At 42.1% G+C, this 25417-nt stretch overlaps 1 protein-coding gene and 1 long non-coding RNA gene across 2 annotated transcripts in view; one reads left to right on the forward strand and one right to left on the reverse strand.

The window, feature by feature from the left end:
* MXI1 (MAX interactor 1, dimerization protein) overlaps positions 1–13639 on the reverse strand; it is a 95473-nt gene extending 81834 nt beyond the window's left edge. The window contains exon 1 of the mRNA XM_074999881.1: positions 13325–13639. Within this exon, the coding sequence (XP_074855982.1) occupies positions 13325–13556 (232 nt within the window). The 5' untranslated portion in view covers positions 13557–13639. The remainder of the gene's footprint in view (positions 1–13324) is intronic.
* The window catches only part of LOC142015583 (uncharacterized), a 29715-nt gene extending 6070 nt beyond the window's left edge, over positions 1–23645 (forward strand). The window contains exons 2-3 of the long non-coding RNA XR_012646194.1: positions 8088–8210; positions 23332–23645. This is a non-coding gene — a long non-coding RNA (uncharacterized LOC142015583). The remainder of the gene's footprint in view (positions 1–8087; positions 8211–23331) is intronic.
* Positions 23646–25417: the final 1772 nt, after the last annotated feature.

Here is a 25417-nt window from a genome sequence, read left to right on the forward strand (position 1 = left end):
ATTATGTTACTAGCACCATCCTTATGGCCAAGGAGGAACAGATAGGGTACAGGGGGCTGCCATTGATCAATAGGGCTTGAACCCAAAATGTTTGAAGGGCCAAGCTCTGTAACACCTCCAAGTCTTGGTGGCCTGCGGAACAGCAGACAAGGAGGACTAACATCAGTTCTCCTGTATGGCAATGAGGACCCTATCTACAAGGTCACTACACTTTTACTGGTGGTTTTAAACACTAACAAGGCAGAATTTCTCTCACTTGATCGAAGGACTTTCCAAGCACTTGGATCCCTCTAGTTGCAGTGCATTCAATAAAGGACTTATGGTGGCCTTAAAATAAGTTTGTATTTCCACACTTGAACATTCTTTTGCAAGATACGACAAACACCTTAACCTACACCAATCTGTTTGAACCCTATTTCAGACGAGAGTTGTGTCTCCTCTGGGTTACACTATTTGTGGTACCCTGTTCCTTCAACAGGCTACAGTTGTGAAGAGGTAAAAACCAATACTGTTGGACCTCAGTATGAGATACTTTGCTTCTGTACAGCTTGACTGGAAAAGAAAGAAAAGCTCTGCTCCTCAAAGGATGATTTCTGTGGAAGTTAGGAGACTAAATACCTTGAGGATCTAGGCGACATTTTCCACAGGACAGCAGGAAAAATCTAAAACCAGATAGGCTTTTCAGCCACGACTTTTGAGAAGACTGGAGAAGTTTGCTTTGCTTTGAGACTTGAATTCCTCCACACCTTATTCTAATCCAAGCTGAGTCCCTGACTCACCTCATGACTTTGATCAAGTCACTTGATTGACTTGTGCCTTGACCGATTCAACAACAAAGCTATGTAAGCACAGGATCCTGCTTAAAAAAAGGATGTTATGGCTAAAAAGAGAATTCCAAATGTGGATACAAGAAAGCTAACCTCTCTGAATATGAGTAAATAGAGCATTTCTTCACGGGTTCTCCACATGCTTTACTACTGAGAAGTATGACTGATTTGCAGTGGTTTTCATGTTTTAGTCATAGGATTTTACCTTTGAATGCCCTGTTGTATTTCTCCTGCTGTAGTCTCCAGTCTCCTTGTGAACTTTGTTATGAGGCCCAGGCAGAGTGAGGCACATTAATCCAACCTGGAGGTGACAAATGCATAAATCACTGTGGCCAGACCAAAATCTGGGAGAAATGGATGGGGGCACCTTGCTAGTTTAATGTAAGAAGAGGTCTGTACTATGCCACTGAGTATATTGCTTCAAGTTCTAAGACCACCTTAATTAAACTTGATTCAGTGAGAGTTGTGCACACATTGAAGTAAAAAATTCTGTTTGTCAAATACAGCTTCGCAATAGACATTGCATATATACCTTTGTATGGTAAGGCAAAGTAACAGCCAGTGGAAGGAGCTGCATAAAAAGATGCTCTTGATTCACCTTCAGGAATCAATTTTCCTCTATCTTAGATATTACTGTTCAATAGCTAGTGACAATTTTAAGGTCACTCATTAGCCATTCCCAGCATGCAGAGTCAGTAAACAGAGCTAGTTACTGAAAGAAATCATATAAGTTGTATAGTAACAGAGAGGAAGCTGTACTAGTCTATACACTATCAAAACAAAAAGCAGTTAAGTAGCACTTTAAAGACTAGCAACATGGTTTATTAGGTGAGCTTTCGTGGGACAGACCCACTTCTTCAGACCATAGCCAGACCAGAACAGACTCAATATTTAAGACACAGAGAATCAAAACAGTAAGCAAGGAGGACAAATCAGAAAAAGATAATCAAAGTGAGCAAATCAGAGAGTGGAGGGGTGGGGGGGAAGGTCAAGAATTAGACTGAGCCAAGGATGCAGACAAGCCCCTATAGTGACTCAGAAAGTTCCCATCACGATTTAAACCGGGTGTTAATGTGCCAAATTTGAATATAAAAGCCAGCTCGGCTGCTTCCCTTTCCAGAGCGGTGTGATAATTCCTCTTCAGTAACACACATACCTTTAGGTCATTGACAGAATGCCCCATTCCATTAAAATGTTGACTAACTGGTTTGTGGATCTGGAGTGTTTTGATGTCTGTTTTGTGCCCATTGACCCTTTGTCTAAGGGAGTTAGAAGTCTGTCCAATGTACAAAGCATCTGGGCATTGTTGGCACATGATGGCATATATGATGTTAGTAGAGGAGCATGAGAAAGTGCCCGTGATTCTGTGAGTAACCTGGTTAGGTCCAGTGATGGTATTTCCAGAGAAGATATGTGGACAAAGCTGGCAGCGGGCTTTGTTGCAGGGAAAGGTTCCAGGACTGGTGTTCCTGGGGTATAGACTGTGGCTGTTAGTGAGGATCCTCATGAGGTTGGGAGGTTGTCTGTAGGAGAGAACAGGCATGTCACCCACGGCCTTCTGGAGTGTAGCATCCTGATTAAGAATAGGTTGTAGGTCTTTAATAATTTGTTGCAGTGGTCTGAGTTGGGGGCTGTAGGTGATGACCAGTGGTGTTCTGTTCTTGGCTTTTTTGGGCCGATCTTGGAGTAGCTGATCGGTACAGTGTGGTACTGATCAGGCCATCCTTGAATAGTACTGTAGTGTCCAGGAAATGTATCTCTTGCATGTTGTAATCGAGGCATAAGTTGATGGTGGGGTGTAGATTGTTAAAGTCTCTGTGGAATTCTTCTAGAGCCTGTGTACCGTGGGTCCAAATCATAAAGATGTCATCAATGTATCTTAAGTAGAGGAATCTCGTCCCCTATTACCACTCCTCTTATGCCTCGATTGTACCGAAAACCTACTGATCGCTATACTTATCTACACCCTTCTAGTTTCCATCCTGCACACGTGACTAGATCCATTGTTTACAGTCAAGCTCTTAGGTACAATTGCATTTGCTCTGATCCAACTGACAGAGACCAAAAATTACAAGAACTTTACCAAATAGTCATAAACCTGAATTACCCACCAGGAGAAGTAAAAAAACAAATCAACAGGGCCAGACGAATACCCAGAGACCAGCTACTCCAAGATCAGCCCAAAAAAGCCAAGAACAGGACACCACTGGTCATCACCTACAGCCCCCAACTCAGACCACTGCAACAAATTATCAAAGACCTGCAACCTATTCTTAATCAGGATGCTACAATCCAGAAGGCCCTGGGTGACATGCCTGTTCTCTCCTACAGACAACCTCCCAACCTCATGAGGATCCTCACTAACAGCCACAGTCTATACCCCAGGAACATCAGTCCTGGAACCTTTCCCTGCAACAAAGCCCGCTGCCAGCTTTGTCCACATATCTTCTCTGGACATACCATCACTGGACCTAACCAGGTTACTCACAGAATCATGGGCACTTTCTCATGCTCCTCTACTAACATCATATATGCCATCATGTGCCAACAATGCCCAGATGCTTTGTACATTGGACAGACTTCTAACTCCCTTAGACAAAGGGTCAATGGGCACAAAACAGACATCAAAACACTCCAGATCCACAAACCAGTTAGTCAACATTTTAATGGAATGGGGCATTCTGTCAATGACCTAAAGGTATGTGTGTTACTGAAGAGGAATTATCACACCGTTTTGGAAAGAGAAGTGGCCGAGCTGGCTTTTGTATTCAAATTTGGCACATTAACACAAGGTTTAAATCGTGATGGGAACTTTCTGAGTCACTATAGGGGCTCGTCTGCATACTTGGCTCAATCTAATTCTTGACCTTCCCCCTCACCCCTCCACTCTCTGATTTGCTCACCTTGATTATCTTTTTCTGATTTGTCCTCCTTGCTTACTGTTTTGGTTCTCTGTGTCTTAAATATTGAGTCTGTTCTGGTCTGGCTATGGTCTGAAGAAGTGGGTCTGTCCCACGAAAGCTCACCTAATAAACCATTTTGCTAGTCTTTAAAGTGCTACTTAACTGCTTTTTGTTTTGATAGTGTATAGACTAGTACGGCTTCCTCCCTGTTACTCTTCACCTAATAAACCATTTTGCTAGTCTTTGAAGCGCTACTTAACTGCTTTTTGTTTTCATATAAGTTGTAGTTATTTTCTTCCAGAGGATGAAGTCAGCTGTCCCATGAATGAATACCTCTGCTAGGCAGCCAAACAAGGACATTCGTGTCCTAAAAATGTTCATTTGTACTCAAGACTTTGAAAAGGAGCTGGGCAACTGATGGCCATTTGCGTAATAAGCACAGTACATACTGTCTGATGTGCCTATTACATATGTGGATGTTACGCTAAATGAGATCACTGCATGCTTGTTCAACACATTGACATCAGGTGGAGCCCCATATGTACCAGCTGGTGCAGAGCTGGGTCCAAGTTGTTTAACAAAGATCATTTTTATTTATCATCCTTCTAAAAGTCTTTTTATTTTCTCAACCCTTCAGCCACTTTTGAAAGCTGCAATTTATTTCCAGTTGCCATTGTCTTTAAAATAGAATTTCCAGAGATAACAATATGCCAACAGGATTTCTATCAGCAGACCTTTGATTTCTGAAAATAGCCATTCACATTTTTAATAGGTGGATTCTGCCCTTTCAAACCAATGTTTACTTTCTAGGAACAGGTCATCTTTAGACCCATCTTTGAGATGTGTTGGTCCTGAGTTTTTGGTGGTGGTATAGTAAGAACCATGCCAAACAGCCAATCAGTCGTGTGACTCCATTTCCCAAAGCCCAGTGGAAAAAATAATAGTTCAGTTATATTCACTAGGCCAAATACAGTGTTTTGAACGGAGAAACAGGTCTTTCTAATGAAGCAATAGCACAGTGAGATGTGGCTGCCTCATGTTTTGTGGCAAGTTAAGAGCTCCGATAAGATAAAATAAATTTATCTTCTGTAAGAGATTTACTTCCAGTGACAGGTACTGCAGTGTGTAGCTCAGGTACTGGTGATGCCAACTTTTCTATACTGTTCCATGGACACCTCTTCTCTGACCTGGAAGGATCATCAATAGGAATAAACAGGCCATACGGTTTTCACCTGGCCTATTTGATCCTTGACTCTTCTGTTATTAATCACAACCATGGTGATGGTATCTGGGATGATAAATAAGAGTCGGAGGAACTGCAGAGAAACCAGCAACTCATTTATCATATGTCAATGAACTAATGTGACACTACCAACTTGATTGAGAAGACTGACCTCCAGGTGTTAGGCTCCATACCCTTGAATTATTTATCTCCTATGAAGAAAATTTGTGACATTGTTTTAAATCCATGTAATGATTAGTTAAGCACTAATTAGCATGGTAGGTCAAGCAGGGTAGGAGATAACATATGTTGACAGAGAAGGATAGCTAGCAAACTTGATCTTGCTATTGCCAAGGTCATCTTCCTGGCTTGGTGCTCTGGCAGCTACCTCATATTTAACTCCCTCCATTGGCTTCCTTTCTTCCACTGCAGACACAAATTTCTTGTCCTTGTCTCATTACTTTCAAAATCTTTCACAATTTAGTGCTTCTCTTATCCACTTTGTTACCTTAATATAAGGTTAACTCATGCTCTTTTGCTCTGCCTCTGATGTCTCCATCACCTGCCTCTCCACGTCTCCCACAAGCACCATATCACACTTTCACCGCTTCCACAAGAGGAAGATTCTTTGCAAAATCCATAAAGGCACCAATTCACCTTCCTTCAAAGAACTTCAGTTTAGGACATATTTGCAGAATGAATGACAAACAAAAAATCACGACTCTTGTATTTGGCATAATGGACAGTTCGAATAGGAGAGGGAAACCCAACAGAGAATGGGGTAGATGATATAGTAGACTGGTACGGAGCTAGTCTACAGAAACTAAGACACTCTGCACTGGACAGGGAAGGATGGAAGGAAACAGCGAGAGAGGCATCAGACACCAATGGGCACTGAACCCATGGTTGTTAATGATGAAGGAGCTTCGTAAAATGCACTTCTGCAATAACACACAGGGACAACAGCTGGACAGGTGGTAAGTTGTGATTACTGCTTCTGACAGCCTAAACATTTCTATTACTTTTTGTTAGCACAACTTCCTCAATCACTCTGGTCAGATTGTTTCATCATCATCATCAATAACTGTAGGCTCAGTGCCCATTGGTGTCTGATGCCTCTCTCACTATTTCCTTCCATCTTTCCCTATCCATGCAGAGTGGCTTAGTTTCTGTAGACTAGCTCCACACCAGTCTACTACATCATCTATCCATTCTCTGTGGGGTCTGCCTCTCCTATTTGAACCGTCCATTATGCCGAATACTAGGGTCTTGATTTTTTGTTCGTCGTTCATTCTGCAAATATGTCCAAATAGTTGTAGCTTCCGTTTTATAACCTTCTGCAGCAGGTTCTCTTTCGGCTGTATCTTCCTATATAATTTCTCATTGGTGACCTTCTGCATCCATCCTATTCTCAGAATCTTTCTATAACAACTCCTTTAGAACGCCAATATTCTTCTTTTCGAATCTTTCGTTATCACCCATGTCTCACATCCATACAACATGCTGCTGAATACACACGTTTTCAAGATGCCCAGCTTCATTCTTAAGTTAATTGCTTTTCTTTTCCAGACCTTATCCATCGCTTTCAAACTCGCTCTTGCTTTCGCTATTCTAGTCGCTATTTCCTTCTTACAGTCTAGATTATATGTTATGTTGCTCCCCAGATATGTGAACTTCTCTACATTTTCTAGTTCAATACCATCCATCCATCAGCTAATGCCTTATCTTTTAATGTGTGGGCTCTGATGCAGGAACTGTCATGCTATGTCTGTACAGCACCTAGAGGCTAGCATAATATAAAGATTAATTAATAATAATCTGATCAAAAAGAGTCGGAGTGCTCCAGTGACATCAGCGCAAAGCCGGAAAAGGGGAAAACGTGGATGCTCATAACTTTGAGTTAATGCAATATCCATCATTAGCATCACACTTTGTGCATTTTTCACCAGCGCTATTGCGGTTGTTGCCTATAGGCTGTGAAGAGAAATGAGCAGACATCACTGATGCCGTTGTCAGCTGGTCAGCAAAGGATGCATATAGTAATATTTTTGCTTTGGCAGGCTAAAGGGCATAAGATCATTTTGGTGCAATAATCTGAGTTGAAACTGAGACTATGCTGTTGGATAAATCTCTTCCCTTTACACGCCTTCTTTAGTATGCTGGGGCCTGTAATGCTGAAAGATGATCTCCTAATTCAGGTGGCCTTGTTCTTTGTTTGAGAGCAACACGTTAACTGCACAAGGCAGCTGTTTTATGACAGTCACATTTTGAACTACAAATAAAATACAGCTCAAGCTTGATGCAGTTCTTGAATAATGAACAGCTTGTTAAAATGGAGTTTAGGCCTGAAATTTAAAGATCTACTATTACTAGCAGAAATATTTTAATCATTTTTAATATTATTGAAAATTTAAATAAAAAGATTTTTTTCCTTTGGTTGTTGGTTTGTGGTTTTTTTCGTCTGGATATAATTATTCCCTATCATGATTTCTCTAACCTATGTCCTTCAGTTTTGTGTCAGCTGGGTGCCTGAGTCAGTGAAACTCACCAGTCCATTTTCATGTTCCCAGCAGACTGAAATGCCAAAACTAAACAAGTAAATTTATAAGAATTACAAAAATGGGTGGAGGACAGGAAAATAAAACAAGTTCAAAAACACTACAACTACTAAGTCTTATGAACTACCAAGACTAAGGAAATCTGTTGTAAAAATTTGTAATTTTGACAATGTCCCTTTAAGACTAGATCCTAGATTTTTATTGTTGTTTTTGTTGCTTTTAAAAAAGCAGACACAGATTTGATTCTCATAATAATAATCATCAAGGTTTTTTACACACAAAAATTGATCTTGCAGGGTAATGTATAGGTTTTTTTGTTCAGTGATATCTAGATTGTTTATACATTCAGGTGTATTGTCATTTGTAGAGACATTCTAAGATAATTATTGGAGATGTAAGGAAATATGTAATATTAGCTATTTAAAATATTAATATGCACTTAGTTCTTTAATTTATTTTTTATTCATTGTTAGTAAAGCCATATTTTAGCACTTAGAAGTTGGGGCTTGCAATTAATGCCCCCTGTGGCTTTGAGAGAAAAGCAGCATCTCTGAAACATGATCTCTTTCTTTTGCAGTTTGTATGGATGAACCTGTGCCTACTAAGCAAGGGCATCCTGAATTAAAAGTGAATGGCAAATGTGCAGCTGCTGAATGACAGTGCCTGCTCATAAGAGCATTCTTCTCAACCAAGATATACGGTAATTAATTTGTATAGTGCCATTCACAAATAGTGTAATGGGATTCACAAAATTAAAAAAAAGGAAAGCAAAGCAGAGGGCTGCAAGCATTTTGTAAGAGGGGAAAGGCTTTTGGTTTGATTTTTAAAGTGGGCACACCACTGTGGAGAGGGAGGCATTTTAACCATGATTCCAGGGGCTACTTAGGCACTTAAAAACTGGAGGTTCCCCCGCTTCCAATAACAACTTAAAAGTGAATTGACAGGAACACTATCTACTTCTTATATAAGGAAAGGAAAATATACACATACATCAACTAAAGCCATGTTTTAAGTTCATGTAAGTTTAGAACACTCAGAAGATAATGTAGCAAAATATTCATAAGCCTTAAGGTATCAGTTTTGAAGTGATACCAGAAACCTAAGTTTGATATTTTGTACACTATCTTTAGTAGAGATAAATAAAATCTGATTGCTTTCCCCAACAGACACCTTCTGTGGTGTTGTCGTTTTTATATTTTAGTAAATTGTTTTTCATCCACTAAAAGCATATTTACTTAATTTGAACATCTGATAAATATTTTTCCTTTTTATTACAGACTGAAATGCATTTAATTATTTTGGCATATGTGTTTACCAATCACAATCATACACAGGACTTACTAATGTTTGATTCCATCACTACTGCTAGTATCAGACTTGGACCCACTTTTATTTTTGTATGAATCTCTAGTTATTTTACAGGTATAACCATGTATACAATTTGAAAATAAGCAACCATCTGCATAAAGTCCAAATGCATGTGTATTAGCTATTTAAAAAATTGCAGTGCTAAGGTGGTACAAGCTAAATTTACCTTCTAGAAGGATACTGTGATTTGCTGGTATCATTTAAAATAATGGCTAAGCCCAATATGGTGGTAAAAGTAACAATGATATTTATTCCATCCAGGTTTATGTTAGGCATTTTAGAACCCACAACTCATGAATTAAATGTAAGCATAGGAGAGAAATAAAATTATGAACTGCATAGACCACTAAAAATAATATTACTGTAATCCTTAACAAACTTTGAAAGAATATATTTTCAGAGACTATAATGCATTGTGTATTTTGACAGGGAGTACCAAGTAATGAGCGCGCACGAGAGAGAGAGAGATTGTATGTGTTGGGGAGTGTCTTAGGAGACTGTATATAAGAGGAGAGAATGAAAGAAGGAGATTGTTTTTTGTGTGTTTGTGTCAGTTGTCAACCTACTGTCTCTTTAAGCTGAGCTTTCAGGAGCCTGAAGGCTTGTTCGGTACAACAGCTCTCCTCTGCAGCACCTACTGCTGAGCCTAATGCACTGCAGGCACAGACAGGCATCCTGCCCGCCCCCCACTCCAGGGAGATCGGAACACTGTAAGGGAAACTGAGTGGGCACAGCAGATTACGAGGCTCCTGGTCCAGAGCAGAACTGTTGGAGGGTGTGGGCTGGGAAAAGCATCTTCCCTCTGGCTGCAAACTTCACTCAAATGTGGTATGAAACTCAGGGGGGGAGTGGAGCAGGTGCCCCTTCCATCCTCCCTCAACAGTGCTCCTGATGTTTTGCCTGACCAGATAGAGGAAAACAACCCAGCAGCTGGGTGTTAGATACAAGAGCGTCCAGTCCTATTTTTCTCTCTCTGCAAAAAAATCGTAACTAATTCACTCTGCCCCTAAAATATATCTAACAGAAACACAAGCACACAGTGCATTGAGAAAGGGGAAAAACGTTTGTACACTCAGTACATAAGCATGATTTGTTGCACAAGCAGCATTTTGTTGCCTGTGTTTTACTATCATTAAGGCCCGTGTACATCGTGTTGGTGTTAAGCACCACAAAGGATGGAACTGGGATAGGCTTCCGCAGGCACTCATCAGTTCTCTTGTTATAACAAAGACAACTTTAACTTGGCGGGCATACAATGTCTAGCCTGTTCCCTGCCACTTTAAGCAGAGACTATGACATCATCTGATTACAAGTTCCAGCAAGTACCCTGCTCCGCTGCTGGTGCCACCCTCTAAGGTCCAGGCTCAGCAACGCGTGACGTCAGAGACAAACAAGGCGCTTCCCATTGGTAGAGAGGGCAGCCAGAACCACGCCTGTTAAGCTCGGTCTAGACCAATCAGATGAAAGAAGTTTGTCTCCATGTGGAAACCATGTGGCTCCTGTTGGGAGGAGGAGCTTAGGATCTACTGAGGAGGAACGCAGGTTGTGATGCAAGCCGGGAGACAGAGTGCACCTGGAATACCAGCAGCAGGCTGGATGGTGGCCTCAGAGTAACATTGGAAGGAGGAGGTGGGTTGGGCAAGAGAGGACACAGTCAAATAGTTCAGGGCCACCATTTACAGCTTGTTAAAACTAATAAACACTCCTTCATAGAAATAATGTCAACCAGGGCAGAAAAAACACATACACGTTTCAATGAGTACATATTTTGGTGCAGAGTTAAACATTTCCCTGGGAGCCTTGTAGAAGCGCTGGAGCAGTGGGTTGGGAAGAAGCTGTGCAATTGATCAGCCTCATTTTAACGTCCAAAGTGACCAGAAAGAACCCACAGCAGGAAAAAGAAACCCTTTGGTCTCTTTTTAAACCGGGACGGGAACTTTCTGAGTCACTACAGGGGCTCGTCTGCATACTTCGCTTAATCTAATTCTTGACCTTCCCCCCCCCCACCCCTCCACTCTGATTTGCTCACCTTGATCATTTTTTTCTGATTTGTCCTCCTTGATTACTGTTTGTGGTTCTCTGTGCCTTAAATATTGAGTCTGTTCTGGTCTGGCTATGGTCTGAAGAAGTGGGTCTGTCCCACGAAAGCTCACCTAATAAACTATTTTGCTAGTCTTTAAAGTGCTACTTGACTGCTTTTTGTTTTCATCATATGAGGTGTCACTGACACACAAAAGATAGTTGTTTGCAGTTTCCTTAAATGCACTGGGCAACAGAGAGAAGATTTTTATGCGTATTTTCAAATTAATTTTATAATGTCTTCTTTTTAAAAAAGTAGTATTTGCAAACAGCACATATTAGGATGTTAACCAAGCCAATTCATCATCGCATGCAGAATGCATTTAATTGTCTAATGCAGTCTTGATCTGCTGAAATACCTTCTCCCCCTTCAGGGAGGTGTTAGGGATGGAGGTGGGATTTTCTGGCTGCAGTTTAACATTTAATATTTAGAATGCATAATACTGGATAATTCCGGCAGCCCTTCAGGAGATGTACCAGATCTCTCAGCAGACAGCGGCTGTACAGTATTTTGCACTGTTATGCCACATAGAGACGAGAGAAGGAATATCAGGCAGTTGTGTAGCTTCAAGTTTTTCTCAAGTCTGTATTTCTGGGCCACGTTCCAGAAATATATCGATCCTTCAGCCTCTGCCTCTGATCATGTTTTGTGATAAGAAAATGCAAAAAGAAGAATTAAAATAGGGTCAGAAATATATGCCTGCGATGGATAGTGTGCCTTGTCAAGTGCAATTTGTCCTGATTGGGAGGCAGGTCTGAGCCAGTTATTCTAGTTAGTTGCACTACTACCAGCTCTAATGAAATGAAATGACCAATAAAGTGATTAACATCGCTCTGTCCAAGTCCTTTATAGCGATCGCCACCGTGCACGTTTTTCTACTGGCTACCTGGCAGGCTAGTTTTGGTTCTTGCCTACGTGACTGTCCCCATGCGTAAGGGAGCGAGAAAGGAAAACTAGGACGTGTCGCTCAGTTAACTGCACTGTCCTTCCCCACTTTGGTGACTCTCCTAAACTGGGGAAAGGGCCCTGGATCAAAAAAGACCTAATTTTGGGAAGCATCAGAGAGGTAGCTGAGTTAATCTGTATCTTTAAAAACAACAAGAAGTCCTGTGGCACCCTATACCCTAACATATTTTGGAGCATAAGCATTCCTGGAAACTGGTTTTGTATGCAGTCCGCGCCTCCTCTAAGAACTATTTTCATTGATGCTAAGACAGTAACTAACATTGATAATAATCACATCGACTGATTACACCATCACGCTGCCACTGACTCCAAGATACTCGCCTCCTTCTTAAAAAGCCCTATTACACCATCCTTGTCGGAAGCAATTCTTTATTTACGCACACACTTCCCCCATTCTACTAGCAAAGAGACTGCGATCAACAAAGGCTTGGCTGATTAATTGCGATTGAAACATACACAGATTTTTCAGGGGAGGGGAAAGACGCTTTATATAAGGAACATTTTCCCCAAGCCATGCAATTTCTCCCTTAAATACACATCAACAACTTTAATTTAGCCGGGAGCGGAGGTTTGGATTGGGTTTATTTTTAATCACTGCGGAGGCTGCCGTGGTGCATCCGATATTATTCTCTTCCTTCGCTGACCTTCAGGGATGGGAGGCTAGCTTAAACACCAGCCAGACTCTTTATTTCCTGCTGTTATTGTCTATTAGTTGTGCTCAGAGACGTTGCAAGCGCCTGAATCGTTCTGGGTTATTTATTTTTGCTGACAAGTACACTACCCAAGGTGGTGGAGGTGGAAATCCCTTACTGCATATAATTCTCCCTCCCTTCCCCATTCAATTGTTACTCGGTTCAGTCTGCTTTTAAAACAATCTGAAAAAGGCAATCAAAACGTTCGCTCGGCTTTTGGGAAGAGCTGAAATATGCACTAGATACTTAATTACCCTCAGGAACTGTTTATCATTCGGCTCCCTGCTTGAGCCTAAAGTTTTCTTCAAACTGGACTCCCTGACCTGAGTCCATTTTTTTGCTCCCTTACTCTTTGTATTTCTCGGACTGCGGCTTGGGATGAAAACATGCTACTATATATTTCGCCGGTGTTCCTGGGTCTCTTAAAAACAACAACAACAAAAACGAACGGCCAAATCAACTTCAGTCTGAGCACATGATTTTAAACGAGGAAACTCGGTGCGTATTAAATGGTTGTTCCCCCCTCCCCCTCCCAATATCACTGTCTGGTTGTCATGAAACGAACAGTTTAGTCTAGTCTGGAGGAGCGCAAGCAGCTTTCTCTCTTTGTTACATCTTCACAGGCATTTTCTGTTGTCATCAAACATTCCTGCCGTTCTTCCTCTTTAAGGAAAAACAGAAGGAGGGGGGAACCAAACCAAAACTTACTTTTATTTTCCTTCTCGATTTTCTCCAAGTAGCTGGCTGCTTCTAGCAAGATCTGCACATTCTGTAGGAAAGTGTTGATCTTCTCCATGGAGTCCTCCCTACTGTTAAAAATGTCACTGAACGGGCACCTGGACATATCTGCTGCTGGCATTTCTTGCTGATGGCCTAGAGAAGGATCCAAAACATCTGCCTCACATTTCAGCTCTTTCCTCGGCCGGCCACGTTTCCCCATTGCTTTTCGAAATCCAGACTTTGAATTTTAAAGCTCTTTCCCCGACTTTTCTGGTTCCCTACCCTTGTTGCAGTGTGTGTGTGTGTGTGAGAGAGAGAGAGAGAGAAGATTGCATGAATCAAGAGACCTCCTGACTTTGCAGCTCCGTTGTGGTCCTAGCGCTAGTTGAGTTCTAAACAATAAAGGTGAATGAAACGGGTGACTTGGTTTTATTTTAAACTGCTCTTCATTCACCATTTAAGTTCATGGACATTTTGCCTGTGCATATAGCAAGTACATTATCAGGCCCTGTAAATTCCGACTAGACTGCGGTTAATCCTGTGTCCAGTCAAAATGGGGCGAAGAGAGCACAGAGGACTGGGTTGCTCTCCTTCCAGCTGCTGCAGTGGAGTGACTGGCCTGGGAGATGGCTGTTGGAGCAAAGCAGGTTTCTGCATTGCTCCACGTCCTGCAGCTCTCACTGAGGAGGGGGAGTGGCTCCTGCTGCCATCTTATGCCAGGTCCCCAGGTGATCGCCCAGGGTGCCCTTGGCTCCACAGGCTAATGTCAATATGGGGTCTGTCCTGTCCATAGGGTGGTTGCTGCTGTTGCCATATGGCCCCTCCAGAGCACAGGACTTGGTGGGGGGGCACCCCAAACCATCCTATAGCTGGGACATCTCTGCCTAAGACCTACAAAAACAAGGTTTTCCCACCTGCCTCTGCTTTATGTATGGATACTAAAGGTTACCACTTCTGCCTCTCCCTTTATGGCAGGGGATGACTCTAGTCTTTACAAGTGCTGAGCATACTGGTACTCTGCTCTCAAATGGCAGCCTAACACCTCCAGTGTATTTTCCATCCCAGAGCTGCCTGTAGTCTAGTGATGTGTGTGTGATATGGTCCCAATCCATCAGTGGCTTCTTTGTGCTGTTATAACCTACACATCTCCTGGGCATGGTTCACTGTCCCATGCAGTGGCACGCAGACCATTTACAAAGAGAAAGACTGAGTCTCCTCTACAGCTTTAGCTGATAGGAATGTGGCTTTTAGCTGAAACTGTAGATGCTCATACACTAAGCTCCAGAGGTATCTGGTGCAGTTCCACCTGTCAGCATATACACTATCACTATCGAATTAAGGATTAATAAAAACTTATAGCCTACATCTATCCTGGCCCCCCTCTTTCAAAAGGGGCATGCAAAAATGGCTGATCAAAAATGTAAATAAGATGCTGGTTTGCATATTAATTGCCTCATTTGCATAATGGCAACCGCTTGCCATTTCAGAAGTGCTGTTTTCAAAAGCCAAAACAGCTGTGTATGCAGGGTTCCTTTGAAAGGAAGCCCAACTTTCGAAAGCATGCTTCATCCTGAAAAAAATTATGTACAGAACCTCTGGCAACAAATCATATCTACCCATAAAAGCAGCTTGAAAGAGTAAGCCAGCCCGTTGACAGACAGCAGACAGCCTGCCCTACCCTGCCCTCTCTCGACAGAACCAAAAGCTCTGCAAACAAGGCTGCCTGGGGAACCAGAAGCCCTCTCTGTCGGCAGAAGTGTCTGCATGGGTATTCTGTTGACAAACCACTGTCGACAGAGGTGCTATTTCTCACTGGGAAGAGGGATAATGTCGCTGACTGAACAGCTGTGTTTTTGTCGACAAACTCTCAACAGAGCAGTTTTAGTTTAGTTTTAGTTGCGTAGACGCTCGGTGAGTTTTGTCTACAAAAGGCCTGTTCTGTCGGCAGAATGTGCCCTTGTAGACACAGCATCTACATTGTTTTATATTAAGTTATACAGACAAATATCATCTAGAGACTAAATTCAAAGCACACACTTGTTAACAGTGGGAAAGGGTTGTACATAAGCACAGGAGAATAGCTCGGTCCACATTTTCAAAGCAATGAGTGATCTTGGGTGGCTCCATTTTGGGGTGTCCAGTTTGAGGCCGGTTTTCTAGGTGCTCAGCAACCAAGATCAAACTCAACCCTTCACAGGACATAACCATTCACACACTTACACACCTGCTGACACTACTGATAGCTGTAGACCCGTCCACTTAATGGAAACGTATGCTTGTTTGACAGCTCACTTAGGTCCTGATTACACAATGTGCTTAGATATTTACATTGCTTTTTCTAGTGTAACATTCACAGGTTTGAAGAAAAAATCATAACTGAGATTCTGGCTTACTACCACTCATTTGACCCCACAGTCTCATTTTTGCTGCAATTCAGTAAAGTTACAATAGGGAAACCAAAATGATCGAAACTCCAATAATCCTCTACAAACTTCATCCCCAAGTTCGTAGAAAAAATAAGTTCTGTTCATACCAGTTTCAGATCATGCAAAGAGTCCTGATGTGACTCAAGAAGCTTGGCTTGTCAGTCATATTTTTTCAAAAACAAGCAGGGGACGCTGGGTGCCTTAGTGTTTGGAAACCCAGCTGGTGACACCCTGATCAGTGGAAAGTGTCTGCTTAGCCCTTTTTGAAGCAAAGCCCATTTAAGCACTTGAATCTGGGCACATAAAGATGGAGGCATCTAACATCACTAGTCACTCTTGAAGATCTAAGGCTATATTTGTTAATAGTAACAGCTAAACATCACCGCTATGATCAGCATTATATAGACATGGTCCCTTTCATATAGGCCTGCCCCAAGAAGTGTATGATCTCAGAGACAAACCAAAAACAGATCATTATATATAGCAGGTTTTTTCTTTAACTGTGAGCTATGTCTGGGAGAGGCCTGGAACAAGGGACATCCTTAGGATTTATGGGGCTCTATGTACATCTATTAAACCGGTGCCCCTATGCCCGACAGCAGCCCGAGGGTAGAAGAATGATTTTTTTAGATATGTGACTTTTATAATCTTCAGCAACACACTAATTACATGTTTAAAGCAAATTTTAAATTAAGGTTCTGTAAACTAACACAATAAATTCAGAAACTGACAGTAAATGCCTGGGGTTGGCACATGCCTGTTAAATGGCTTCATTACCACTTGAATGTCTCTTTCATGGGTTCAATGTTCTGGTAAGGGGGTCAGGCAGGCTTTTTCACTTTTAACTTAACTGGATCCTCTGCAGAGGAAGCAGAGCCACAGAACAGGAATACAAAAAGGTGGGTTGGTGGACAGTAAGACCCCCTGTTGACCCAAATTTACAGGTGCCCTATGCCAGTGTTTCTCAGCTTTTTTTTCCATAAAGTACCCCTTTAAAAAAATTATAAGTACCCCCAGACTTCGCTCGCATACACCTTAGGGTATGCATGCTACCTGTTGAGAAACATGGTCCTAAGGTAATCTGAGGTCTTGAAACAAGTGCCATTCAGCCTTTCCAGATTACTGTGCCCTTTTCAGGAGTCAGATTTGTTTTGCATCCCACCACATTACACCTCACTTAAAAACTACTTACAAAACATGCAAAAAGATCACAGAAGACTCCTAACAAACATTTGCTGACTTTCTGCCATCTTATTATCTAATAAATGAATTGGAATGTAAATATTGTACTTACATTTCAGTGTAAGGCATATGAAGCAGTAGAAACAAGTCATTGTCTGAATGAACTTTAAGATTGTACTGACTTTACTAGGTCTTTTATGTAGCCTGTTGTAAAACTAGGCAAATATCTAGATGAGTTGATGTACCCCCCTGGAAGATCTCAACATACCCCCAAATGTAGACTTACCCCAGCCTGAGAAACACTGCTCTATGCCCCTAATTATTCTGGTATGTGTATGGTTGACCCTGGCCAGAACGCTTCTCTGTCCTTTGTATTTGCCACCTAAAAGAAAAGAAAGTGCAAATGGCTGCTTAGAATTTTGGATTCCCTTGTGGATTCCCTTCTCTGTCCCTATTCCATCTACGGTCTTTGCTTGACACCCAGTGTGAGTGCAAAGAGTAAGCAGAGATCCCCCCTCAGGGACTCTGCCTGGGCACTGGGAGCATTGCTGTGGTGCTAATATTGGGAGCACAGAGTCTGTTTATCGGGAAGAGGACAGGAGCTGGCCTGCAGGCATTTAGCATGTGTTGTGGGTTGGGGGGGTGGCAATGGCAATGCCAGTAGGAGGAATGAATGCAATCAGGCAAAGAAAAACCAAGTGGTGGAGATGGGCTGGTGTCTTCTAGGGGACAGTTTGGAAGGACCAAATAGGGGAATGAGCTGAGGATGTGGGAGCTGTCCTTAAAGGCTTGTTATTTTGTGCCCTTATTCAGCCACCTTCCTCAGCTTGTGCCTCCCAGTGGAACGCTGCTGGTTCCTCACAGGGAGTGATTCCTTGGCCACCGTCAAGCACCAGTTTGGCTCAGTCTCTTCACACCTCAATAAACTCAGCACACGAGACAAGCTCATCCAACCTCATGGGAGAGCAAGTCTGCTACAGCTGCATATCATTTGGATGTCTAGTGCTTCATTAACAGTTGGTCTGAAGGAAACTGCATGTCCAGGGCATGGGAAAGTGGGACCTGAGTCCATTTGCCTTGGTAAAAATGGCTGAATGGTAAAGATTTGGCGGCACACTGACATAGAGGGTCTGAAGAATAAAAAAAAGAGACAGGTATGTTTCCGCCGTTGGAATAACCCTGGGAAGACTCACAGAAGAAGCATGTGGGGAGAGGGATCTGGAGGAAGAAGAAGTAGGCATATATCGTACACTATCAGGAGCATGTTACATGCACAGGGGCATTGTGCAAGAAAGAGAAGTGCAGGGAAAAGATACTGAAGTTTGAGGACATAAGCACCAGTACTACAACACAGATACAAAAATTTTTCAGGCCTGATATGTTGCAGCATTGCTAACTCCATGTGTTTAAAAATCATAAGGTACGATCAATGTTCCCTCTAATTTTTCCCATCCGCGTACAGAAAAAATGTTACATGCTCCAAGGGATGTTTGGTTCTCTTTTCACTTATGTTGATGGCTTTGGGTGCTCTGCTGATCCGCTGGGCAGTACCTGAATCTCTCCTGGGCAGCTGCCCAAATGCTCAGCTTATAGGGAACACTGGACGGAACACCCAAATCATAAGATTTTGCTTAAAAGTAATGATATTTTAAAAACTAATAAATGGTGGTCTCTTTTTATTTGCCTTTTCATTTCTGAGCTCTCACCAGGACCTGTTTTCAAGTCTTTTGCCGCAGCCATGAGGGCTAGAAACATCCTTCTTTCTAAAATGAAAGCAGAGATTCACAGACATTCTCTTGACTTCAGGTAGCTGCAACAATCATAAAAAACTTCCAGTATTGTGAGACCCACGATAAGATTGTGAGAACTGGCAAGACTTTGTTGACAGAGCATTTGTTCTGCTGCCTAACTGGAACATATCCTGTTCAGAGAGCATATTGCTTTAGCGTTACTTTTCTGTGCTGGAGGTTCCGAGTCCCTTTGAGCAACAACTTGTGCCCATCTGTTTCCCTTGGTATTGTGCAACATAAGGGAGCATGCTCCAATGTTACTTAAGATCACAGACTGCAATTAGAGGGCCCGTGTCTCCTCTCAGGGAGGCCAGTTTTACGTCTTTGCACATCAATTAAAATTGGTTGCACCCAATTTACAGCAGCATAAGCAAAAAGAGAACCAAACTCAATATTTTTGGAATGTATCATGTAAGTGGTAAGTTTCCAGGGGAGAGGCACAATAAATAAAACGACAACATGAAGAGCTGTTACAGCCAATTTAGAAACTTTAACCGTACAAGACAATATGTTCTTGAGTGAAAAGCTAGCAGATGCCACCTGATCTACAGACCCAAGGATTACCATGTGCCTATATTGTTTTGAATAACATGCTTTACTGTTCTTTGATTTGAGCAAAAATTTTTGAATCAGTCACTGGCTGGAGTAAACTGACCTAACTCCACCTGAGGATCTCCCCCAGCATCTGTAGCTGAACCACAGATATTTTTAACTCAGTTCAGCAAACACATGCGTTGCTGCCTATGAAACTCTGATCAGTGCAGGGGAAGTGAGAGAGTCACTGGGCACAAACATTCATAACAAACATTTGTATTTTTAGGAAGAATTTCTTCACAGAGGGTCAGGCAGCAGCACTAGTGTCTGAGTGCTATAAAAATTAGAAAGGCTCAAGCTAGACTTGAGCATGTTTTCTAGCTGCAATAGTAGAAAGTTCTTCCTACTTTGCAAGTTCTTTGTAAGTTCTCCAGATCTTTGTAGTATTTTTCATTCAAGGAATGAAAGCAAGCATGCAAAGTGTTCCACTTAGGAATAGCAAAGAGGGGTCCTGTGGCACCTTATAGACTAACAGAAAAGTTTTGAGCATGAGCTTTCGTGAGCACAGACTTACTCCATCAGATGCTGGTCTTGGAAATCTGCAGGGGCAGGTATAAATAAGCCAGAGCAAGGGTGGGGATAACAAGGTTAGCTCAGTCAGCAAGGGTGAGGCTTACTACCAGCGGTTGATCTGGAGGTGTGAACAGCAAGGGAGGGGAAGCTGCTTCTGTATTTAGCCAGCCATTCGCAGTCTTTGTTTAAGCCAGAGCTGAGGGCATCGAATTTGCAGATGAATTGTAGCTCAGAAATTTCCTGAAATTTCAGGACCAAACTCCAAAGAGAAATTTCTGAGCTACAATTCATCTGCAAATTCGATGCCCTCAGCTCTGGCTTAAACAAAGACTGCGAATGGCTGGCTAAATACAGAAGCAGCTTCCCCTCCCTTGGTGTTCACACCTCCAGATCAACCGCTGGTAGTAAGCCTCACCTTTGCTGACTGAGCTAACCTGATTGAAGTGAGTCTGTGCTAACGAAAGCTCATGCTCAAAACTTTTCTGTTAGTCTATAAGGTGCCACAGGACCCTTCGTTGCTGTTACAGATCCAGACTAACACGGCTACCCCTCTGATGCTTGACACTTAGGAACAGTCACTTGTTTTTTTGGCAGCCATTCTAACTTCCTGATTCTCAGAGATACCATCTTTGGTGTAAACTACTGGTGGTATGAAACCCAAATCACAGATTTTAAACGGAATATTTTAAAGTATGTAATTAAAAAATTCTGTAGTTTTTCTCTCAGCAGAGGATCTTTGATGCACCTGTTCTCTCTCTGTCTCAGGGATAATCCTGTTCTAATCCTTTTTTAAAATTTCACCTGCCTTTAAAAGACTTTTGCTGCCCGTTTTGAAGGACAAACCTGTTTTTCAAGTGATAATTATACTGACCATCTGTCAATGGCAGACATTTCACTCCTTGTAATAGCAATAATATTAAGATTAAAAAGAAATTGGTTGGCGTTGCTGTGACATCCGTTTCCATGTTTTCCCACACATTAGTGTTAGTGAATAGAATGTTATTACTACTAATATTCTGGAGTAGAGTTCATTCTGATTATTAACCAACACGAAGCTGTGACAGGTTAGTGACTCCAAAAGGGCTCAGAAATTCACTTGATCTTTAAGTGCCTGGCTTGATCATGCACTAATTATTACTATTTGCATTGCAAGAGCATCTAGCACCAGGACCCCGCTGTGCGAGGCCTGGTACAAACACAGAACAAAAAGGTCTCTACCCCAAAGAGCTGACCTGTGTATGTATGAGATCCTGCATGTGTGGCCTGTACCACTTCAACATGGAAATTTCTTCTATAGATGATAAAACCTGAGACTCCTGAAACTTTATTTTATTGGCACACCAAGGTTTTCCTTTGTGGTTTCTTATATATATATATTTTTAGGACCCTACATTAGCTGACTGTACAGCTGATTGAAAGCATTGTTATTTGCTAAGAAGACTAGTCAAGATAAACATTTCTTTCCTGAGACTTCTGCTGTTCCACTTCCAAACTGACGGATGCATTTATTTTATTTTCCTGTTTCTAATGAGGTTCTGAGCTCGTGTACAAAAACTGACTTTCTAGATGTGGTGTTCATTGTCAATATCACACTGAATGAATTCAAAACAAAAAGCAGTCAAGTAGCACTTTAATGACTAGCAAAATAATTTATTAGGTGAGCTTTCATGGGACAGACCCACTTCTTCAGACCATAGCTATACCAGAATAGACTCAATATTTAAGGCACAGACAACCAAAAACAGTAATCAAGGACGACAAATCAGAAAAAAATGATCAAGGTGAGCAAATCAGAGAGTGGAGGGGTGGTGGGGGGGAAAGGTCAAGAATTAGATTAAGCCAAGTATGCAGACGAGTCCCTATAGTTCAGGCCTGGGTCCTCAAGTCCCATTGATTACATCGCAGGCAGTTCCCTGAGCAGCTGGATCTCAGCCTCAATGCTACATCCTTCATTATTAGCACCATCTTTTGCTGACGTCCAGTTCTGCTTATAACTACTGAATATGGATGACATGTAACACTCTGACCCTTAACCTGCATGTTTAGAAGATCCCTGTGCCCACATGAAATCTCATTTGATCTCAGGGAGGTTCCACTTAGCCACAAGGATCAAGTTGCACAAACTGGATTGCCACATTCTGTCTAAATAACCACCCTCCCTCCCACAAGATATTGAAGGCCAAATCAAGATCATATTGCAGTTAAAGGCAAAACTCATATTGATTATGATGGGACTAGGAGCAGGTGAAACATGTCCTATGTTCTAAATGATGACTTTGATAGAGAAGCGAAAGAAATTAATTCCAGAGTCAAAAGCTTTCTACTGAGGGGATCTTGTCCCATGATCCCCAACCTAGAGACTATTATCAACAATTCCACAATTAATGTCTACAGTCATAGTTGTGCATAGAGAGAGTGGGAATTTCCCAGATATTCAGGACCAAGGTGTCCCTTTAACTTTGCGTAGACCAGCCCCCATTATGTATTGGCAAAATTGGCTGTTATACTAATGTTACCTCTGCTGTAGTGGTTTACTTATGGAAAAAAAGACATTATAAATCAGCTCTTTCCTCTGTTAAAATGGCAAGGCTGCTGAACAGAAGGCAGGAACTAACTGTAAATCTATAATTTATCTAGAGTCAAGAAGTCTAGGGAGGTAAAAAAATTCCAAGTTTATACCAATGCTGTTTTCTATTTTTTTTTTTTTTTTTTGAAGAAAGCACAGATAAAACTGAAACATTTTCCACCACAACCAGGATATTATCTTTTACTTTTCTTCTAAAAGGTGTTCATTCAATTTCTTCCAAAACCTTTAGGGATTCAGTTCCACCAGGCCTCTAAAGCTGATCCTGAACATTTTGCCCAGACAGCCATTTGGCAGAAGAGTTAGCAAGTGAGATCTTAAAGGCCCCTTTGGAAATTTGCTATTGAACATTGCTAGTTCCCCCTCTCTCTAACGCACACATGCTTTATCTTCACTGGAACTTTGCCCCAAATCCAGCAGTGAGTTGCCACCTACTAGCATAGCTTATTTCTACTTATTCCAACACCCAAGTGTCAACAAGGAAAGGCACAATTTGTGCTGGTGGAATTTATCTATGTAGTAGTCAGTGATAAATCCACCAAGACCAATTGCAGCATTCCTTGTTGATACTTGGGGGTTTTCTTCATACAGTTACATCAATGGCTGAAATTCCCAGTCTAGGCAAGACTTGAGTAATACTGTAGAGAGGCCCAATCAGGCCAACTAAATCCTGCGTAAGCCCTCAGGTACCATTGACTTAAGTGGGACTTCAGTGGTTTATCGTCACCCTGCACAGCAGTGTTCTTCTACAGATGACAGAAACTGATATTCCAAAACTTTTATTTTATGTTATTCATGGTTTTCCTTTGTGGTTTCTTGTATCCTTTTTTAGGCCCCTACAGGCTTACATCAATGCAATTTTATCTTTTCTTTAATGCTCAAAATGTCACTCATGGGCATTTCCAGGTAAAGCGAAAAACAGTCCTCAATCCTGAGATACTTGGTGAGACCAGGGAACTACTTTGGCAAGCTGTTTGCTGATTCCACTTAAAGAAAAGCAAAGTTTTTCTGAAGAATTTAAAGGTAAATTTGGGGATCTGCCTGAAGATGAAGCCTTTTGTAGAACTTTGTGCAATAAATGTGTAGTGTACATAATAATAATGGCTGGATCCAAAACTCAGTGTCTTTCCATTGATTTCAGTGGGCTTTAGAGTAGGTACAGTTGCCGATAACTCATTCAAAATGATATAAGCATACTTCCATTTTTTTCCTGGGGTAAATGCAGCCCAGGCAGAAATGGGCATAACTCCATTGATTACAAGGCTGTTGCAGCAGTTTTACACCAGATCTGTTCGTACAACACAAGATCATCTTTAACTTCCCCAAAAGCATTTAGCACATGTGATTTACATTCTACTCTCACCATAGGCATGCCAGTGCTTTCTAAAATAACTTACAAGCACGTAAAACCCCGGAAAATTAAGTTTGCCTCCCCTGCACCCTCCACCCCCGATCCATCAGCTTTACTCCACGTTGTCACTATACTGACCTCAACTCATTGTTTAGAGGAAACTTCTTTTCAAGAGATGACAGGTAATTCATTCTCCATCATGACTCATTCCTGGGCATTTTGAAGAGCAGAGGGAGATCACCCCCGTAACTCCAAAATGTGACAATGCACACTATGTAGTATGTTAATGTAATGCAAATGACTATGCTCTCAATGCTGGGTGAATTTGAACTACAGCTGCAGAGGTGAAGGGACAGGTCTTTTTTCCACTAAACTCATGGCCTTTTGGATTTTTTGCTTGAATTCTCATGGGATCTGTTTCTGCAGCCTTACTCGTGTCTGCCAGCTCAAGGCTGATGGTTGACATGAAACTCTGAGTGGTTTGCTTCCATTGTTTCATACAGGCCTTAGTCAGTGTTCCTTCTAATTTTTTTTCATCCCTGGGCTGAATAACTTTTGTTATGTGCACCAAGTCATGTGCAGATGTACACCACCATAGGAACACATGCAGCTAGCCTTGGGACTTCGGTAATCAGCTGAACAGCAGCAGTTGGATCCCCAGACTGTTTAAATTGCCTCCAGAGTCCTGCACAGCATGCTCTGGGAAGCTGTCAGGGCTGGCTGATTGTCGGGGAAGGGCAGAGCAGCACTCTCCCAGAGGTGCTGAGGGCTGGCTGACCCCAGCCACACCTCTTCCACCCAAGGCCCTTCCCCTTCTGGGAGCATGGAGCTGACCCCCAATTCCATCCTGGATGGAATGACATATCAAAAGTCTAGAAATCACGTCTGTGGTGGAATGGGCCAAATGAAGAATCTAGTTCTGTAGACCCCAAAATGCGAATTTTACACCACTCTTAGGAATACGTTGATTGATCCACTGTCTGAAAACAAGTCTGAGCTGACAGATGAAGAGGAGGTTATTTGGCATTATCAGTGCAGGGCGAATCAAAACTATTTTCAGCAAGCAATTTTGCACACAATGTACTTGAGTTTTTATACCAGTCCCAACAACTGTAGCATCCATGCATCTAAGGGGCAAATTATGCCATCAGATTTACACCTTTCATTGACAGTCACTCTAATGGGAACTAAATTAATTCCTGAGCAGGTAAGTAGTAGTAGTAGTAGCATCCTTCAGTCTACGTAGACTATGGATCGCGCCCTTCGTAGTTCCATTTGGGATCATCATTTGCAGCGTCGACCATGACTGTGAAGGCCCACACAAGAGTCACAGTCCTTGCTGCATCTGTTGCATGTGTAATGGGTGTCTGGCAGGTCCTTATTGTGCTTTCTGTGAGCTTGCTTCTCCTCTGCTAGCTGTCTGATCCTCATCTCACCCTTCTTAAGGCCCTTGTGTAGTTCCTGCCTCCATCTGCTGCGATCGTCTGCCAGCTCCTCCCAGCTGTCCGGCTCGATGTCTACCTCCCTGAGGTCCCTCTTGCAAACATCTTTGTAGCGCAATTGGGGGTGTCTGGGAGGTCTTTTGCCAGAGGCTAGCTCGCCATACAGGATGTCTTTTGGGATCCTTCCATCATTCATCCT

The sequence above is a fragment of the Carettochelys insculpta genome, chromosome 7 (assembly GCF_033958435.1).
Source record: "Carettochelys insculpta isolate YL-2023 chromosome 7, ASM3395843v1, whole genome shotgun sequence".
Classification (NCBI taxonomy): Eukaryota; Metazoa; Chordata; order Testudines; family Carettochelyidae; genus Carettochelys; species Carettochelys insculpta.